This window comes from Lipotes vexillifer, unplaced genomic scaffold (assembly GCF_000442215.2).
Source record: "Lipotes vexillifer unplaced genomic scaffold, Lipotes_vexillifer_v1.1 scaffold1339, whole genome shotgun sequence".
Taxonomy (NCBI): Eukaryota; Metazoa; Chordata; class Mammalia; order Artiodactyla; family Lipotidae; genus Lipotes; species Lipotes vexillifer.
Window position 1 is genome coordinate 498083 of NW_006771642.1, and position 20605 is coordinate 518687.

General features: G+C 37.0%; 1 protein-coding gene across 7 annotated transcripts in view; it reads right to left on the bottom strand.

Moving 5' to 3' along the window:
- Positions 1-1266: 1266 nt before the first annotated feature.
- Positions 1267-20605, bottom strand: part of ZFAND6 (zinc finger AN1-type containing 6) — an 83248-nt gene continuing 63909 nt past the window's right edge. For 4 of the 7 annotated variants that reach the window (XM_007447067.1, XM_007447064.1, XM_007447066.1 and 1 more), the window contains 5 exons: positions 18155-18325; positions 16804-16912; positions 15820-15920; positions 5267-5380; positions 1267-2194 (listed from right to left, as the gene is read on the bottom strand). In XM_007447067.1, coding sequence (XP_007447129.1) covers positions 2046-2194; positions 5267-5380; positions 15820-15920; positions 16804-16912; positions 18155-18308 — 627 coding nt within the window. In that variant the 5' untranslated portion in view covers positions 18309-18325 and the 3' untranslated portion in view covers positions 1267-2045. Of the gene's footprint in view, positions 2195-5266; positions 5381-15819; positions 15921-16803; positions 16913-18154; positions 18326-20605 lie in introns of those variants that run through there. The other 3 variants (XM_007447069.1, XM_007447068.1, XM_007447070.1) reach the window with 3 other exon arrangements.

A 20605-nucleotide genomic window follows, 5' to 3' on the forward strand; every position in this document is an offset into this window, starting at 1 on the left:
AAAATGCCCACCTCCCTGCCCCTTCCTTTCTGAAATGTCCTAGCCTTTTGCTGTCCTTTATCTTTTACTTTAGAATCACTTTAATAAGTTCCAGGAGAAAACTTGGTGGGATTTTTGATAGGAATTGCTTTGAATCTATAGGTCTATTTGGGTTCAAATGACATCTTCATGATATTGTCTGCCTAGCCACGAACATGTCTATTTTTTGAGGTCTTAGTTATCTCTTAATGTTTAAGAATTTTTTCTTAAAGAGGTCTTCAACATACATTGTTAATTTCCTAGGTACTTGGTATTGTAAAAGATGTCCTCCAGTTTTCTAGTTGTTTCTGCTATAAAGAAATGCAACTGCCTTCTGAAAATTAATGTCATACCTACCACCTAACAAAACCCTGTATTTCTGGTACTTTCTCTTTAGATTTATTTGGGCTTTCTAAAAAAACAAACACGTAAAGTACAAATAATGAGTTTACTACTTTCTATTTCTTATAAAATTGGCTAGGATCTCTGACACGATTTTTAATATAAGCACTGATAGTGGAAAACCAGCCCTTTGTTTCTGACTTTAAAGGGAAATGAATTTTCCTCTTTTTGGAAGATGCTTGTCTTTTGTTTATTTGGTTTTACATAAAAACTATCACTTTAAGGAAATTCCTTTTTAGTCCTAATTTATCAAGGGTTTTTATCATGAATGGGTATTAAATTCTAATCAACACTTTAACTGGATCTATTGAGATAGTCATAATGGTTTTCTCTTATTTACAGATTTCAATGCTAAGCCATCATTACATATGACATATGAAGGTAGAATATACATATTAAGATAGAGTATACAAGTAGTAAGCAAACAAATGTAAACATAGACATTTGTATTGTAAAATACTATTTTAATCTGTTTTACATATTTCAAGTTTTAAAAAGGTTGGCAGCCAGGTAAGTTTGAAACCACAGGACAAATGGTCTTTTGGAGGTCCTTCTATTTCACAATTCTCCAACTGCCGTGTTTGAGTTATGCTGTTTCTGTTTCTCTAATCCTACCAAAACAAAGCTTCTACTAGATGCTAATTCAGTGTGACAGAGATCAGAACAGAGAATCAGACAAGAGCTAGAAAATATGACATGTTCGACTCACAGGAATGTAAGATCACAGTTTGTCATCCTAAGATTACTCACAAACAGATGTGAGTTCATCTCACAAAATTAAGTAAAGTAGAAAACTGAAGGACCAAAGTCAAAATGAGCTACCAGAAAGAATAAGAGAAAAAGTAATACAAGGGAACATTATGGTTTTCCTTTTTATTTAATCAAAGACTGGTAGATAAACATAAATACAGCACAATTACTTCAGATCATTCTTCATATTGTATACACACAGACCAATGAACATAATCTGAAAGAAACCTGCAGTCAGCAATGAAATGCATACAGCTTTTCCTTCCCTTGCTCAAAAAAATTTAAAAACACACAAACTTAGAATCTCATCAGCACACACTCTCCTGTGACAAATGATTCAGACATAAATAGTGGGTGCAAAGAAACTATATGCTAACATATGTATAACCTTTGTTAATGAAAAACAGAAGCAGCCATAATGATTAAGATACATTCAGTTACTGATAACTAGTTGTGCCCTAAAGGGCATTTATCAAAAGAGAAATCGTGCTGCAGAGAAAAGCTATATATACATACACAATGAGAAAATAAACTGCAAGATTAACGCATGCATGTTTAATACTGGAAAAATCACAGCCCTCCAACATTTCTCCACATTTGTTATAAAAGCCCTCTGCACTCAACTAAAATTAAAATGATCTTAAAAGGATAATACTTGTAAAGTTTACTTAAGTCTTTTCAGCCACAGAAACTGCAATGTAAATAAATGTTCAGAGTCATTTTCAAAACAAAAACAAAAATCTATTCTTCTGATGACATGCATGATTAAAAGGTCTATGCAAGATACATTGCTCTACATTCCCAATGACTAGGAAAAAAACCCTCAAGTCAATTTTTAGTTTGCAGATGGTCAAAGGATTTTGTATTCCAGGAGTTCAAATCTTCTGGATCTTTTCACCAACAACTACTGGATTTTCTTTTCTGATTTTCTCAGCAGCATCAGCTTTGTAATTGTAAGAACAATTGTGTACATCTGAGTAACGGTGTACACCACAGTAAACATTTCCACACCGACATTCAAACCCTGAAAATGGATTAATACACATACGTGAGTTGAATGGAAGGTCTAAAAATATTAAACTCTCTCTAGCATAATTAATGTTAAAAAGATCATATATTTAGGGCAGCAATGTAAAGAATCATTCCAAACAAGCAGTTTCACAACCTAGTAACATTCTCAAAATCCATAGCTGATAGCTTCATTTCTTTTTTCTACTTACAAATACAAATACAGGTTTGTATCAGCAGACCAAGTCATAACCACTTCTCTGAGCTCAAGTTTTCACCTGTGACACAATTGCTTCCTATCAAAAACAGGGTTGCTAAATTGAAACACTCCTCAAATACTACAATGTGAAAAAATAAGCATACTGTCAGAAGGCAATCTTAAGATTTAATTAAGGAAGAGGAAATGAAACTTTTGACAGAACTGTTGACAAATAGCGTAGGGCTTCCCTGGTGGCGCAGTGGTTGGGGGTCCGCCTGCTGATGCAGGGGACACGGGTTTGTGCCCCGGTCCGGGAGGATCCCACGTGCCGCGGAGCGGCTGGGCCCGTGAGCCATGGCCGCTGAGCCTGCGCGTCCGGAGCCTGTGCTCCGCAACGGGAGAGGCCACAGCAGTGAGAGGCCAGCATACTGCAAAAAAAACAAAAAAAAAAAAACAAAAAAAAAACAAATAGCGTAGTATATTAGCTTTCCTTGGCTAACCTCCAATGGAGAGGTGAACTGTAATCTGGCTGAGTGATTTAGAGCATGAGATGTTACGGTTGCCTAAGCTTGAATCTATTTACTAACACAGGCAAATTACTTAGCCTCTCTGACCCTTAGCTTCTGCATCTCTAACTTTGGAATCGGTTACAGTAAGAATTAAATGAGGAAGTATTAAGTGCCTAACATATAGTAAACATGCAATAAATGCTACTGATTTTAGGGAAATGCCCCAAAAATTGAAGCCAAAACAGAGAAATAAGCAGTGTGGATAGTCTTTAAATAAAACCAGTCCTGCACCTCCAAATTAGGATTTTATGGTATGATGGAATTACTGGAAATGGAAGATAGGAATCAAAATTTTAAACATTGACATTTGATGTAAACTTCCTTTACCAAATTTTTTTAAACTTCAAAAAGATACTCTGTAACTTCATAATTTTCTTTTATTTTTAAAATTTTATTATTATTTTTTTGGCTGTACCACACGGCTTGTGGGATCTTAGTTCCCTGACAAGGGACTGAACCTGGGCCCTCGACAGTGAAAGTGTGGAATCTTAACGACTGGACCGCCAAGGAATTCTCCTATAACTTCATAATAATGAATGAAAAATGGAGCCAAGAATAATACTAGACTGACAAGACAGAAATTACTAAGTCGCAGCCTTCTTTCTAATCGTGAAGTCGAAGTTTCTGAGGTTTAGAAAGACAGTATTTGATGCTAAATATGTACACTTTAAAATGCGTTACTTGTTCACGTCTGTACTCTTTAAATAAATACATTTGCCAAGGCATGGGCCAGTCTTAAACATCTCTGATATCAGACTGTAAATCTCCTTTCCTCTTTATCTACACCTTAGCCAGATAAACCTTCCTAAAACATAATTTACTCAAAATCTTATCTTGGGCTTCCCTGGTGGCACAGTGGTTAAGAATCCACCTGTCAATGCAGGGGACACGGGTTTGAGCCCTGGTCTGGGAAGATCCCACAAACTGCGGAGCAACTAAGCCCATGCACCACAACTACTGAGCCCATGTGCCACAACTACTGAAACCCGCGCACCTAGAGCCCATGCTCTGCAAAAGAGAAACCACCACAATGAGAAGCTCATGCACCGCAATGAAGAATAGCCCCGGCTCGCTGTTACTAGAGAGAAAGCCCATGCACAGCAACAAAGACCCAACGCAGCCAAAAATAAATAAAAAAAAAAAAACAACTTATCTCCTCTTAAGCCAATTTCTTAGAGTATTCAGCACAATGTCTGGCATATAGTAAACAATAAATGGTAACTATTTATAGCTGCAACTGTTCCCCATCAATTAACCACAGTACACATCATTAGCCTTATCTCTATGGTGGTATCTAACCCCCTTCTTCATATATTTTGTGCTACAATCCCCTTTTACAGTCCCCTAAACATGCCCTACCCTTTCTGTGAGCTTTTGTTCAAGGTATTTTTTCTTTTGCCTGAAATGCTCCCATTTCCATCATTTATTAAGTCCTACTCATCTTTCAAGACACAGCTGAAACATTCTACCTTCATGACTTTGATGGGTCTCTACTCCTCTTCTTTTATATAAATTAATCACATCCATCCCTGAATTCCCAAAGAAATCTATTTGACTGCACTTAAATGTACTCTCTTTGCCAAATATCCAAGTAATATTTCAAACATTTTCTTCTCCCTCTTTTTTTTTTTGCGGTACACGGGCCTCTCTCACTGTTGTGGCCTCTCCCGTTGCAGAGCACAGGCTCTGGATGCGCAGGCTCAGCGGCCATGGCTCACGGGCCCAGCCGTTCGGCAGCATGCGGGATCTTCCCGGACCAGGGCACGAACCCGTGTCCCCTGCATCGGCAGGTGGACTCTCAACCACTGTGCCACTAGGGAAGCCCCTCCCTCTCTTAATAACAATCCCAGCTAACAGCTCTGTTACAGCAGTCAACATGTATTGATTACTTATTGCGTGGCAGCATGCGGCTATCACCTTACATATATGAGCCCTCTGAACCCTCGTGACAACCTGTGACTAGCCACTTTACATATAGAAAGTACTTCACAGCTCACCAAGGACTTAAATATTCTCTCACACACAACAATTTCGGCTCTCTGAAGGCAGGAGCCACATCTTTGCCCTTTCACAGCACCTGGCGCACTGACCTTACCTGTCTAATATTCTCAAACTCAGCTTTTCTTAAAAGAAAAGCTATTCATTTCACTATTAGGTATGTAATTAAAGCTACTTTTATTTAAGAAAATTCAGAAGGTGAAGCATATCCATTATTAACTCATATGGGAACAGAAACAATCTTAATTGAAGCCATTAATAGTAAGTCATGCATCATCATAAATAAAATCTTAATTTTAAACCATGTGATTTAGGCCCTTACCAGTAAGTCCCACTTTCTTCCTGCACATGAAACAGCGATTCTTTTTTTGTTTTGGTTTTTCAAGAGACTTGCTTTGCTCTTCAGATGGCTGCTGTGCCGTTTCTGATACTGAAGCTGATAAAAATAGGAAGGTTGTAAAATTTAATTATTCAGTGAGATTTTGAAATTTGGGTGGTTGTTACCCCTCACCCCACCCCCACTGATCTGTTTATTCAGAGGATAACTGAGTAATTTATTTATTTACTAGCATGGAAAGATGTTCCCATTAAGTTACAAAGTAGTTTATATAATATGACCCCCTTTTGGTGAAATGCATATATGCATGTTAAGTATGCATGTATGTATACACACATGGAGAAAATCATACACTGACATGTTAACAAGTGACTCAAAGCACTATATTTTCTAAAATTTCTCATAATTATGTATTTGGCCAATAAAAGACATACAACACACAAATACTACTTGGGTATTCTAAGTGAGTGTGTAAGCAAATGGTCACATGCAAACTTCTAAATACTGTTGAGCTCAGAACTATATAGATTTCAAAGAGAATAAGGGGGAAAAGCCTGAAACCAAGATTTAGTGGAATACTAAGTATGTTCAAAATTCTCAGAATGTTTCATATAAAACCTTTAAAATATTGAGAATAAGATAAATTGATTAAAATGTTACAATTAAGATAATAAATTCATTTAAGTGTTGAAGCCAAGGCCAGCTGCACCAAAATTCAGGTCTAATTATTGCCCCTAAATCCTAACTAATGTGACCCCCGCCACTCCCTCTCACTAACTACCCTGGCCCTCCCAAATGCTGTTACTAGAGTTAGAATCTATCAGGTGACCTAGCAGACATGGTATCTTGTTCTAAAACAGTCAGTGACTTGCCAGAGATCAAGGATTTAACCTCTCTAATTATATCACCAACCAGTCCTTCTTCTTCAGTAATCTACTGCTTAACCAATCTATGGGACTATGCCAGGTACCTTTGCTGTGTACAACCAATTCACAAGGGCTTCCTTTCTCTCATTTCACCATTCAGTTGCCCTTTAAAGCCTCCAGGAAACCCTGTCTCAGTTCTCTTGCAATGTTTCATTCTGATTACCCTTAATTCCCTTAAGTACTCTCTACCAAATTCTGGGCACTTCACATGAGCCCCCTCTTCCATCCATGCTTCACACATTGCATCCAAGTCATCTGCCTTACATGAGAATCTAATGATGTGCCCTCCAATGTTTAAAATTCTTTGACGACTCCCCACTAACCCCCAGGATAAATAAAGCCCAGAGGTCCTTCAGGATTTTTCTCATCCTTCTATTCTAGCCTTGTCTCTCACCATTCCTCAACAATAATCCATGCTTCAGGCATACTGAAGTATTTGCAGTTTCCCTGAACATACTAAATTCTCTCTTACCCCTGGGTTTTTTGTAAAAGTAGAAGTTGTCCTTTCTATGTGGAACACTTTTCCTATGCCCCTCTTGTCCCTCTCCTCCTTACCTGGCTAACTCCAATGTGTCTTTTTTGTTTAAGCTTATATTATCAGCTCTTCCTCCATTCCCTCCCCCACAACTTAGACTAGGAAACCCTACTATGCCCGGTAGCACTTTCTGCACTATTATATTATGCCTTTTTTTTTTTTTTCCGGTACGCAGGCCTCTCACTGTTGGCGGCCTGTCCCGCTGTGGAGCACAGGCTCCGGACATGCAGGCTCAGCGGCCATGGCTCACGGGCCCAGCCGCTCCATGGTATGTGGGATCTTCCTGGACTGGGGCACGAACCCGTGTCCCCTGCATCGGCAGGCGGACTCTCAACCACTGCGCCACAAGGGAAGCCCTGTAAATGCCTATTTGACTTTAACCTGCCCTTAACCTTTCAGGGCAGGAACCTGTCATTTTCATCCTTGTTACCAGTGCCTCCTACTACACAGTAGGCATTCAATAAATATCTGTTGAACTGAATTAGTATTGAGTTATTTACCTATTGTATTTATGTGCTCCATTTCCCCAACTACACTGCCTATTTGACTTTAACCTGCCCTTAACCTTTCAGGGCAGGAACCTGTCATTTTCATCCTTGTTACCAGTGCCTCCTACTACACAGTAGGCATTCAATAAATATCTGTTGAACTGAATTAGTATTGAGTTATTTACCTATTGTATTTATGTGCTCCATTTCCCCAACTACACTGTAAGCCTGCTGAGAAGAGGGATAGCATCCTATTCCCTGTTTGAATTTCCAGCACCTATCACAGTGAACTACACACAGTAGATGCTCAAACATTTGATGTAATGGATTCTAACCTGCTTATGTCAACACATTATCTCATATTTTAACAAAATATGACAAAAGGCAAAACACCACAGACTAACAAATAAATATGCATGAATGAAGAACTCTATTAACATGATTATTCCACCTGGACATTCTAAAGCTAGATGGGAGACAGTGCTACCAATATCTACATTTTTTTTTGGAAACAAAATGTGGATACATAAAGCCTTTTATTTTTAATAAGTAAATACCCCTAGAATGTAAGCTCCATGAGGGCAGGGGCTGAATGTCTCGCTTACTGTTTTATCCCCAGCTCCTAGAACAGTATCAGATAAGGTGGGCTGTGTGTAAAGAGCTCAAAAGTAGTTAACTTGCAATCAGAAAAGAATCTATTCTGTTTATTACCTTTGAAATCTATAAGGCATACCTACTCTCCCAAGCAAGTCTGATACTCAAATATACTAATATAAATAATGCTTTACTGGCAGTAACAACACCACTATCCCACAAGATTACATATTTAACAGAACCAATTTAACTACTGAGACACAAACTTTGGTATCTGGAAATGGAGAATAGTGAAAATACATTTACCTACTATGGATACAAATGCTACTGCATACCTCAACAGAGACATTTCACAGTATTAACCCTAAAGATCTGTCAAAGCAAATGGTTTCTCTTTAACTGAGGTAACCGCATAACCTTTGAAGTGAAGGATCAGGTGGCACGCTAAAAGCTTATAAACTAGGGTTCAAATTTGAGGCTGACCAATGTCCACTATATCCTCATCAGACTAAGGTAACCTTAGCTTACCTGCAGTTAATGGCTGGTAGCTGAATTTAAACATTTACCAAATGAATGCATGGGCAAGATGATAACAGTATTCTGTAAAGTCTAAGATTCTTAGAAATTACTCCTGTTTCCCCAATTTTCATGTGAGATTTAAGATCAAAGCAAACCAAAATTATCAAACTCTTAAGTTACGTAAAAGGAAACAATCTTTTAAAACGGACATACTAAATAAATAAATAAATAAGCAAGCAAGCAAGCAAGCCATACAGTAGACTAAGGGCCAAAGAGACATACTCTTATTGAACCTGAAGCCAAAATAAGGACAGTTTCCTCAGAACTAGGCAGTTTTTCATATTCTGAATTGAGAATTGTAAACAGAGAATACCCACTTGTTAATGATTAAGAACAGGTGGCTGCCTGTGTTGCATCCAGTGGTCCTAAAGGGCTATTTGGGAGGCCTCTGCAATGGCATAAAGGCTGAGAGATAAACTGTACAGCACTTGCTAATAATTTTTAATGGTAACCTCAACTAGACAAAGCCTTCTGACCACTACTTTAAAGAGACTTCAAAAAGCACCAGGCAGGTAAAATTGGTTTAACTACCCCCATGGAGGACCACATTCAAGAGGAACAAGGCCCTATGCTCTGCATCCTGTGGAAGAAAGAAGGAAGGGAGGGAGGGAGGGAGGGAGGGAAGAAAAGAAAGAAAAAAGTACACAAATATAACAATGAGTACATAAAACTATTTAGCACTACCTGTTTGGGGGCATAGTCAAGGCACATGGTGAAAAATAAAACTGAACATTAAGATGACATTAATACGTAATCCCCAAACATTATCTTACAGTAGATACAATATCTATGTAATATAACATATATACCTTACATATATGGATATGTTATATATATAACATATATCCATATATATAACTTGTCATGACAAGTCTCATTCAAGGATTAGACTAAGCATTCTGAGGGTGGGGACTATTTCTGTTCACCACTGTATACCCAGTGCTTACACAGAGCGGTTGCTCAACAGATATTTACTGAATAAATGTACACTTTTACAATGACCCATTGGGATAAAATTCATTTCCCTTTTCTAGACTTCACTTTCTTAACTGCAAAATAAGGGGGAGGACAAAATGATCTTTATGTTATTCTTAGCTCAAAAATCCATTACAAGACTTCCCTGGTGGCGCAGTGGTTAAGAATCCGCCTGCCAATGCAGGGGACATGAGTTCAAGCCCTGGTCCGGGAAGATCCCGTATGCCGAGGAGCAACTAAGCCCCTGCGCCACAACTACTGAGCCCACGTGCCACAACTACTGAAGCCCATGCGCCTAGAGCCCATGCTCCGCGACAAGAGAAGCCACCGCAATGAGAAGCCCGCACACTGCAACAAAGAGTAGCCCCTGCTCACTGCAACTAGAGGAAGCCCTCGCGCAGCAACGAAGACCAACACAGCAAAAAAAAAAAAAAAATCCATTACAAAATGAAAATTTTTTTAATATTCAAGAGAAAAATTAGCCTGCATAGCGGGCTAATAGGGTCCAAAAAAAATAGGGTCCAAAAAAAAATAATGAGAATCATATATTTAATTTTATATTTTCTAGCAGGTATGTTAAAAAGTAGAAACAGATAAAACTAATTTATGTTATCACTTAAATACAAAATCAATATGAAAAGTATTAACAGAATATTTCACTTTGTCTTTTTTGCTACTAAGTCTTCAAAAGCACTGTATATGTTACAACTAGAGTGTAACTAGCAAATAAATATGCACTAAATATCTAACTTCGGACTAGCCACATTTCAAGTGATCACATGAGGCTAGGGGCCTCCATCCTGAAGAGAGCAGCTCTGTAAATGAGATCAGTTTCTAATAGCAGCTATTTGGAGGCAAAACACTGTTAAATTAATCCTTAAAATACAACTTTGTGTCATCTTGTAACAAACAAAAAGAAGCAACCAACCTTCAAAATGGCTCTCTTCCCTTATCATGGATTAGAACCCAATACCTTACAGATTTTCCATGACCTGATTCTAGACAATCTTTCCAACTTTAGTTCCAACACATACTTGTCTGAACTGGCCACTCTAGCAACTGTTGTTCTATCTCCCAAATTTTGTGTTTTCCTACCAGTATGCTTTTGATTTTACAAACTCTTCTCCAGCAAAAAAGCCCTCTTCATGGTGCCTATCTTTCACATAAATGGAGTCATACAATACGCTGGCCTTTTGTACTTGGCTTCTTTTATTTAGTATATTTTCAAAGTTCATCCACGTTGCAGCACGTATCAGAACGTCATTCCTTTTTATGGCTGAATACTATTCCAGTGTATGAATATACCACTTCTTGTTTATCCAATCATCTGTTGACAGCCATATGGGTTCTTTCCATATTTTGTTAATTATGAATAATGCTGCTATGAATATTCTTATATGTTTTTGTGTGACCACATTTTTTTCAATCTCTTGGGAATTAGGAATGGAATTTCTTGGTCATATAGTTAATTCTATTTAACTTTGAGTTAACTTTTTTAACTGTCAAACTGTTTCCCAAAGTGGCTGCACCATTTTACATTCCCAACAATAATGAATGAGGGTTCCAATCTCTCCACATCCTTAACACTTTGGCCATTTTTCTATCTTCTTTGGAGAAATGCCTATTCAAACCCTGTGCCCTTTTAAAAATTGGGTTGTCTTTATTGTAGAATTATATTTCTTTATATGTTCTAGTCAGATATAAAATTTGCAAATTTTTTCCCTTTCTGTGTTGTCTTTTCACTCTTGATAGTCCTCTGAAGCAAAAAGGTTTTTAATTTTGATGTAGTTCAATGTGTCTATTTTTTCTTTGCTTGAGCTGTAGGTGTCATGTCTAAAGAAACCTAATCCAAGGTCATGAAGATTTATGCCTGCTTTCTCTTACATGTTTTATAGTTTTAGTTCTTACATATTGGTCTTTGATGTATTTTGTGTAAATTTTTGCGTACGGTGTGAGGTAGGGATCCAACTTTATTTGTTTAAATGGCCCAGCATCATATGTTTTTTCCCTATGGAATGATCTTGGCACCACCTTGTTGGAAAATCAATTGCCTGTAAATGTGAGAATGCTATTTCTGGACTCTCAATTCTATTCCATTGATCTATATGACTATCCTCATACTAGTACCATGTAGTCTTGATTATTGTAGCCTGTATTAAGTTTTTAAATTGGGAATTGTTAGTCCTCCAACTTTGTCCAGATTGTATTGGCTATTATCACCCACTCTTTAAAAATCAATCTCTTGATTTTTAATCCATACAAATTCCTGATTTTTAGTTGAAAGGGACTATTCCTCTCTGATTGTTCTGAAACACTGATCTGACAATTCAACTTGGTATGAAGAAAGGAACCCTCAGAGCTGAAAAGACTATGAGAATTCTAATTTACTCTGCCACTCAGTGCAGCGATCCCCTCTACTTTGTTCCTGACAGTAAGTCAGCTCTCTGAAAACACTTCTGTGACGGACAGCTCACCACCTTAGTCATGATTACATTCTACTGCTAGAAAGCTTCAATATTCTCTTATGCTAAGCCTCCCCAAACACTGGTGTTATACAGAATAAGAATATCCTTTGTAGTTATTAACAAAACACATTTCATCTTATTTCACTGACTTCTAATAACTTCTAAGGTGGACATGGTTATTATTCTCCTTCAAAAGTAATTAAAATAAGGTTCAGAGAAGAGGAGGTGTCAAGATATGAGAACAGAACTTCTGAATCCAAATTCCATATTCTTTTTACTCTGCTCCAATATCTTGAGGGACTGAGAGGTTAACTGAAGTTAAGCATATTGTTCTGAAAGAAATGAAGTATGATAGTTTAGAGTGCACAAAGACACTTAAAAGTTTTCATTTTTACAAAGCTAAGCTGGGACTTCCCTGGTGGTCCAGTGGTTAAGAATCCGCCTGCCAATGTAGGGGACACGGGTTCGAGCCCTGGTCTGGGAAGATCCCACATGCCGAGGAGCAACTAAGCCCATGCTCCACAACTACTGAGTCCACGCTTTACAGCCCGCAAGCCACAACTACTGAGCCCACACACCACAACTACCGAAGCCTGTGTGCTCTAGGGCCTGCATGCCGCAACTACTAAAGCCTGCGCACCTAGAGCCCGTGCTCTGCAACAAGAGAAGCCACCGCAATGAGAAGCCCGCGCACCACAACGAAGAGTAGCCCCCACTTACGGCAACTAGAAAAAGCCCATGTGCAGCAACAAAGACCTAATAGGGCCAAAAAAAAAAACTTGAAAAAAAAAATTTTTAATACAAAGCTAAGCTTTCATAAACTGGAAATCTGTCATTCCTAACTGATACTGTGTAAGTGAGGTACTGCTGTTTATTAAGTTAAAAGGCATAATTAAACGAGAAAGATACAGTAATATGGTAAATTCTCAGGTAAACATGAAAAAAATTCTTCAGAGCTTCTCCGTTAAACAGGAGAAAAATTATTCAGAGCCGTGAGGACAAAATGGAAGCAGTACCACCCACCTGGTGGCAACTTACCTAATTATAAGCAGAATACCTACAGAGAAAAAAGCTGTTTCAAGGACACTATTCTGAAAACTCCAACAACAATGTTAGGAAATTCTGGCTTAGGCACACAGATGCTACTCTTGTACCCTCTTCTACCTGGGATGATCTTCCTATCTAAAAAAATTTCCCTTGAGGAATACAAGTGGAATAATAAGGAAGAAAACAGATACCTGGGTAGGTCACCAAACCAGTTGATCCTACCCTGGGAACTGAGGGAGGGCTGGATATGGCAACAGAAACAGTCCAGGAAGCACCACAACTGTCTAGTGGAAAGAATAATGGCCTAGAGTCAGGTGCCTAGGTTCCAGTTACAGCTCAAATGACCACAGGACTTGAGTCAAAGACTTCTCTTTTCGTCCATCTATTAAGTAGATGGAAAAAATATTCTTTGCATTTGTTCCTATCAAATAGGGAAATCACAAGTACATTATGTGTTATGAGTGTATGTGTGTATATATATACACATATTCGTGTGCATGTTTATAATAAAAGACATTTAAAATTCAACAGTATAAGATATTTTTTAAAAACTAGGCTGTTAAGAGATTTTACCCATTGAAAACGAATCCTCTCAAACTCAGTTGAAACTTACATCTGATTGTTCAAAGATTCTGCTATGCTGAAATTATAAATGCTAAGTTTTTAAAAGGTACTTAAAAGTTAATACTGGTTTAACTTAAAAGTCACTGAAATTACAGTGAAAAAAGGAGTCTATACAATTTTAAACCCCTCTACAATTTCTCCTAATATGGCATCAAGACCACCGTTTGCATTAATGTACCTATGGCTATGTGGAGAAAACTATATTGTTCTCCATACACCATAAAAGTCACTTCATATTATATTAGTTCACCAACTTACAATCTTCATTTTTTGTCAAACTTAAAAACAACTGCTATTTTATTCTTTTTCTTAAAAAAAAAAATTTATTTATTTATTTTGTTTTTGGCTGCATTGGGTCTTCGTTGCTGTGTGTGGGCTTTCTCTAGTTGTGGTGAGCAGGGTCCACCTCTTTGTTGTGGTGCGTGGGCTTCTCATTGCAGTGGCTTCTCTTGAGGAGCACGGGCTCTAGGGTGTGCAGGCTTCTGTAGTTGCAGTACATGGGCTCAGTAGTTGTGGCTCACGGGCTCTAGAGTGCAGGCTCAGTAGTTGTGGTGCACGGGCTTAGTTGCTCTGCCGCATGTGGGATCTTCTTGGGCCAGGGATTGAACCCGTGTCCCCTGCCTTGGCAGGCAGATTCTTAACCACTGCACCACCAGGGAAATCCCTGCTATTTTATTCTTAAGCAGCATATATTATCCCACTACCAACATTCTAAAATTTGTTTCATTGTAAGACATAAATAATACCTTCATGGTTGGCAGCCTATTCTCATTCTTCCTTACTTAGCTCTCTCTCAAAATTGCTAAGCAACCTTTGCTTCTTGAAAACTCTCTGTTGACATCTGTGGCCTAAAACTAACCAGGATCTAGATGACTTCTTCCTCTCCCCTTTGCTGACTCATTATCCTACTTGCTCTTCTTGATTTTGCCTCTCATTTTCAACCTGTGCCAAGGACTTCCAAATCTCAGACATAATACTGATCATACATTTAAATACCTATTAACTATCTACAACCTCCAATTGAGATTTTAAGTTTTGAAATTTGACCACTTCCAATTTACTCTATCTAAAATCTTGTCTAACCATTACTTCTTTCAACCTCCCTGTCACAAACAACCACACCATTGCCATTTCAACTGTCATACAACTGAAAGCTTTAATACCACCCCTGTCTTATTTCCCACGTCTAATGGATAACCAGATTTGGGGAATTTTTCTATTTCTGTTTTTAAAATATTCCTTATCTCTGCCCATCCTTAAACTTTCCTATTTAACTAAAAAATAAAAATTATTCACATAATATTTATGAATATTTACAATATTATACTGGAATACTTATGTTGGCCAGACAGTATATTTTTCTATAGCAAAATCTACAGAGAGGCAAATTATGCCAATCATTTGTTGGTCATGAAATCAGAGGAAGGGGAATTAGCTAACTTAACTGAATTTAAACTTCAGCAAACTTCAGCTAGGACTGCCAGATATATCTGTCACCACCCTGTGAACACCATGTACAGTGGAAGGTTTCACTGGGCATGGCATCTTCTCCCTTTAAATCATGCCATAGGTAAAATGACACACAGTTCATCTTTGGACTTGTCTTTCCAGAGTATCATTCTCAATTTACACATTGTTTCCACACAGTAATAGAATATAACTAAGCACAGATTTTTAACAGCATCCTAAATGCCTCCTCCACCATCTCTGCCCACTAAGAAAGCCTTCAAACACATTTTCAAGTCTTCCTAGATCCACTTCACTTTAATCCACATAATGTGGATATAAAGAGCATGGGCAAGAACAAGAGACACCATGCTATAAATAAGAGTTAACTGAATGTGACTGTTGTGCTGGAAGTCACACACGGGGAAAGAGGGGGTCACTGACAGTCAAAATAATCAGTCACTTAGATAACCTGAGTCAAAAGCAAGAGATTCCTCTCAAACCAGCAGCCCCAGTTTGCTGGGAGAGGAAATAGAATTTAGGTTAAATTGGGCAAAACAGTAAAAGAGAACAGTATAATACCACCACTTATTCATTTAATTATATTCCTTAAAACAGATTTTTAATTTTCTATGTTTATGCTGATGACCTAATTATATATAAGTGGGAAATGGCTCCCAACATTGCAGTCAATTAAATACTTGAGGATATAAAATATTCTGCTCATAAAGAAAACAAATGTAAAAATACGTTATCTTAGGCAGGTAATTTAAAAAACATACGCATCTAAGATAGTGTCTGGCTTGTAATATTCAAATGTTAAATAAATGACAAAATATATGCTAGTTCATGTGCAAACCTTGCAGGTCTTCTGTTTCAGGTATTGCTTTATCCACAGATGTACTGTCCACTTGGGAAGATGCTACAGATTCTGATAAAAGTGACTGATTTGATACAGGGCTAGAAAAGCAAAAATATTTAGATTTTAAAAGATGATCTCTATGCATGAATAGTAACTAAAGTAATTAATAAGTAAGAGTTCACATATGTAAGCAGATCATTAAGACAAGAATTAATCAGAGATACTTTTTTTTTATAACTTAAACATAACTACAGAGCTTTGAAACTTGAGACCAATTTGGACCAGAAGTTTATTGCTTTGAAAATAAAGCAACAGTATATGTCCACTGTGTATACGAATTCACTAAATGAAAACTAGTATGATAAAGACATAATTCAGGAACCCTAATACAAAGTTGTATATGATACACTGGCATAGCAGAACTGAACATCTCCCATCATAAACTGGAAAGAGGAACTTCAGAGTAGAAAATTAATATCTGCTTCCTAACAGTAGAGTAAGAATAAAACAAACATTTCTGTGTTTTCAGGCTTCTAAATGATGTGACTTCAAAGTTAAAAAGAAAAAATACACTACAGTACAAATAGATATCAGTACCACATCATGATATTAAACAAAGGGAACCTGTGACAAGACTGTACTTTTTAATACAAAGCACTAGTACTTGCATAATAAGCCTATGACTAGAAGAACTGAACATGCTTCAGAAGGACTTCAAGGGTTGGTCAGGATATATTATGAAGAGAAATAAAGAAAAACCTGTCTGAAAGGAAATCTGAGACTTAAAAGACAACTCCCTACTCCCACCCCAATTTAAAACCAATAAAAAGATTTTTCTGACTAGTCACTAATAATAATAATTTTATGCCAGTTAATCCTAAGCTGACTACATAGTTTTCCTTCTTAACAGAACTGATCATATGGAATATATGCTTTACTTTTCAATAGCTTTCCAATCACACTTCAGAGGCTACATCTTACCTTGGCTGCATAGATGAAGATGTAGAGTCTAACGCCGACTGAGTTTCTGGGACACTGCCATCTGTGCACTGAACTGGTAAAGACTCAGACAGACTACTGACAGAAGGTGCTGTAACAGGACCACATCTCAAGTTAGTGACTCTGTACCGTGGGCAGGCCAACACCTCATCTACAAAAATCAAGATCAGTTTTCCACGAAATATAGTATATGGATTTTGTTTTACTATATAATAAGCCGGTTCATTACTTTAGTTAAAATTTTTTCAGTAGTTTGCCTATGAAAAGAATGCTGGTTTTAACCAAGGAAACCATATACAAAATGTATATATCCAAAATCAAACTACTATTTCTTAGGACTGATTATTACCCAAACCCTTTAGTTCACAAATGTCTTCCAAGTACTAGCACACAAATATTTCAAATAAAGAATTTTGCAGTAAGGCAAACATAAGTTCAAAATTAAAATCTGTGCTCAGGTTATATTATTTTACCTGTTCTTTATAAGGTAGAAATGTGGATGATGACTTAAAAAACAATAATTTATATTCATTTGATCTTAGCCTTAAGTAAAGAAGTTTTGATTAAATGATTCTAGCTTTTGGCTTCAACACGAAGCAATGATGAGAAAGACTCTACACACAATTTTAAATGAACTAAGTAACAGCCTGCACTTTCATTCACCACAAAAACCTATATATTTAGGCATTAAGCTACATGAGAACTATCCTAGATGAGTACCATTAACACTTTACTTTTGCAAAGCTTATACTCAAAATCTTCATGATCCTTCTTATACAACTACTGAAACAAAAGCCACTTCATTTCCAGGAAAATCCTTTGACATAAAAATGCATAAAGAACTCAAATGAACTGGGGATGAACATCCCTTTCTCTGAGTCAAACTGTTATACCTCTCCTTCCTAATGGAGAAAGGCTTTTTCTACAGTCAGCTGTGGCTATATATAACTCACACTTTCCTTCTACAACTGTCTTGGCTTCAAAAGTCATCCTAGATAAAAGAAGCAAGGTCCTCGTACAGCCCTCACTCCCTTACACCTTATTTTCCAAGACAGCTATATATACTTGAATGAAGTCTGCCTCTATTTTCATAAGATAATAGAATTCTCTAACACAGCAAGTAAGTAGTAGTTCTTTTCAATGGGTAAAGATACTCCTATTCCTGTTTCCCTACTACTGATCATCACATTATGTAATGAGACATTTTCCTGATGTAAGTGTAGTAAAAAGTAAAATGTGAAAGCAGAAAAAGGTACTGGGTACCCTGTGCTATTCAGGTGTATCTCAATTATGAATAGTGCTGTGTTTTACTTACCAGGTAAGAATTACTTACCAGGTGGGCTTATTCTACCATTACTACTATTCTGTCTTTGAAGATGTTCTTTATAACATACTGAACACATGCCATTTGTACGAGGGTTTCCATAAAATCCGCAGCCAGTGGAACAAAGCATAGGCACTTGGCTGTGATTAGTTTCTTGAGCCATGTTCCTCTGTTGCACACCTGAAATTTACACAGAATTAGCAAAGAACTCAGACACACACTATAATCATACATTATCCAAATTTGCTTTATATAATAAAGGAAAATGCACTTATACTCTGCCCTAAACCACTCTGTGCAGCTGCCTCAACACACAGACTGAGGTAGAGACAGAAAAAAATAAAGATCAAAAGGATACAAACTGAACTTTTATCTCCGACCCACTGTATACAAGTAGGTCTGTACTGGTTCAAAAAATGTTATGAACTAGAGAAGGGAATCTGTATTAAAGACTCTGCACCATCAGAATGTTAAGGAAAATCCTTTAAGTCTAGGTTCAGCTTGGACTCCTAGTAATGAGAAATACAGTTTGCTATGTGTTGTATTATTAACTTTTAAGCATTTAAACTTTTGCTAAAAGTTCATGTTTTAACTTGCATAATGTTTTCTGTTTAAAAAGCATTGAACAGAATATCAATGCTGGTGAAGATGTGGAGAAATTGGCAGAACACTGGTAAAATGAGAAGTTGGGTCAATCTTTTTGGAAAGCTATGTGGCAACTCACCTTAAGAGTCTTGTAAAAGATTGCCCTTTTGAACCAATCATTCTCGTTCAATAGAATAACTAGGGTATAATCAGGAGAAAATTATATATACATATGTGTGTGTGTGTGTATATATATACACACACACACACACACACACACACACACACACACAAGGGATGTGTTTTACAGTATATTTATAATGCTGAGAAACTTAAAATAACTTAAATATCTAATATTAGGAGAATGGATTTTTTTCAAAAGTTAAGCAGTCATTAAAAATATTTTAGAATTCTTTTTGAAGGAGGAAATTGCTGATAATGAATGAAAAAGCACAATATGAAATGTATATACAATATGTTGCCAATTAGGACCAAAACCAGCATCTATTAACCATCAATAAGGATAAGAAAGAATATATCCAAGGATGGCAAAGCTAACTGTGATTTTTTTTTTTTCTGATTTGTACCTTCTCTGTACTTTTAAAATCCTCTTAAATGAAGATACTACTTATGTAATTGGGAACAAAATATTTATTTATTTTTAGAGTATTTAAAATTTAAAAACTAACAGGCAGAGGAACTGCTTGGGAACCACACAGGCAATAATCAATTACAGCAGATGGAAGAACCCCATGTGCCATTTCTCCCATACAGCAAGTGGTTCTTTGGCATAAATAACATGAGAAGGTAATAAGAAGTTCTATCTCTTACTTTATTAAAAAACAAAACAAAAGCCTCCCAAATGAAATGAAGGTTCCTCCAAAATGCATGTGTACTTACAGATGAGTGTATGTTCAAAGATCATACTTGCTTAGGACAAGACTAAGCAAAGGACACTGTTCTGCCACTGAAGTTTCCCTGAATTGATAAACATTCACTGTTTACCATTAACAGATTTTTTTGCTTCACCTCAATTATTTGAAAAGACAGTTGTAGAATGGAGGGAGGGTATTTAATGCAAATTTCAGAACCAAGAGCAATCAATAATGCATTTGACTCTACAAAACAAAGCAGGTTTAGCATTTGCCTTTAAAAAGAAAAACCTAAAACTGTTTAGAATCTTTAGACCTTTAGGCCTAGGAATATAAATAAAAGATCTTTAGGCCTAGGAATGTAACTTGGGATTTTGACAAACATCTTTTTTACTTCATGATGGCAAGTCATTTCAGAATCTAATCTTGGCTGCTCTGCTTTATATATATGCTACTTTTTAAAACCCTCCCTTTCCTGTAGTTCTGTAAATACATATACAGTGTATCAAACTAAAAAAACCCATTAACAGTGTTAGGATAGAAAAGCAAATGTCAAACACTTTGTTAATTTTGGGGGCCTATATTCATGAGGAGTAGTGTGGTTGTCTGGTTTGGAATCAGGGTAATTGCTCAAAGTCATGGATGTAGCTAATAAGTGATGGAGCTGAGATTCAGCAGAAGTCCAAGCTCTAAATCAGTGGTCCTCGATGTTTGCTCCTTGGACCCCTGGGGAGGTCAAAACTGTTTTCATACTAATGCTAACTAGTTTGCCTTTTCCACCATGCTGACATGTGCATTTGTGGTACAAAAGCAATGGTGGGTAAAAACCTGGAGCTTCATCAAGGAGCCAAACCGTAACAGTGGCAGTGAAGTATACTACCTTGTATTCTCCATCACCACACTGTGACAATAAAATTATTAATTTTATTAAATCTTGAGCCTGAACACACACGTTTTGCTAATATTTTTTGTGACAAACTGGGAAGTACACATAAAGCATTCC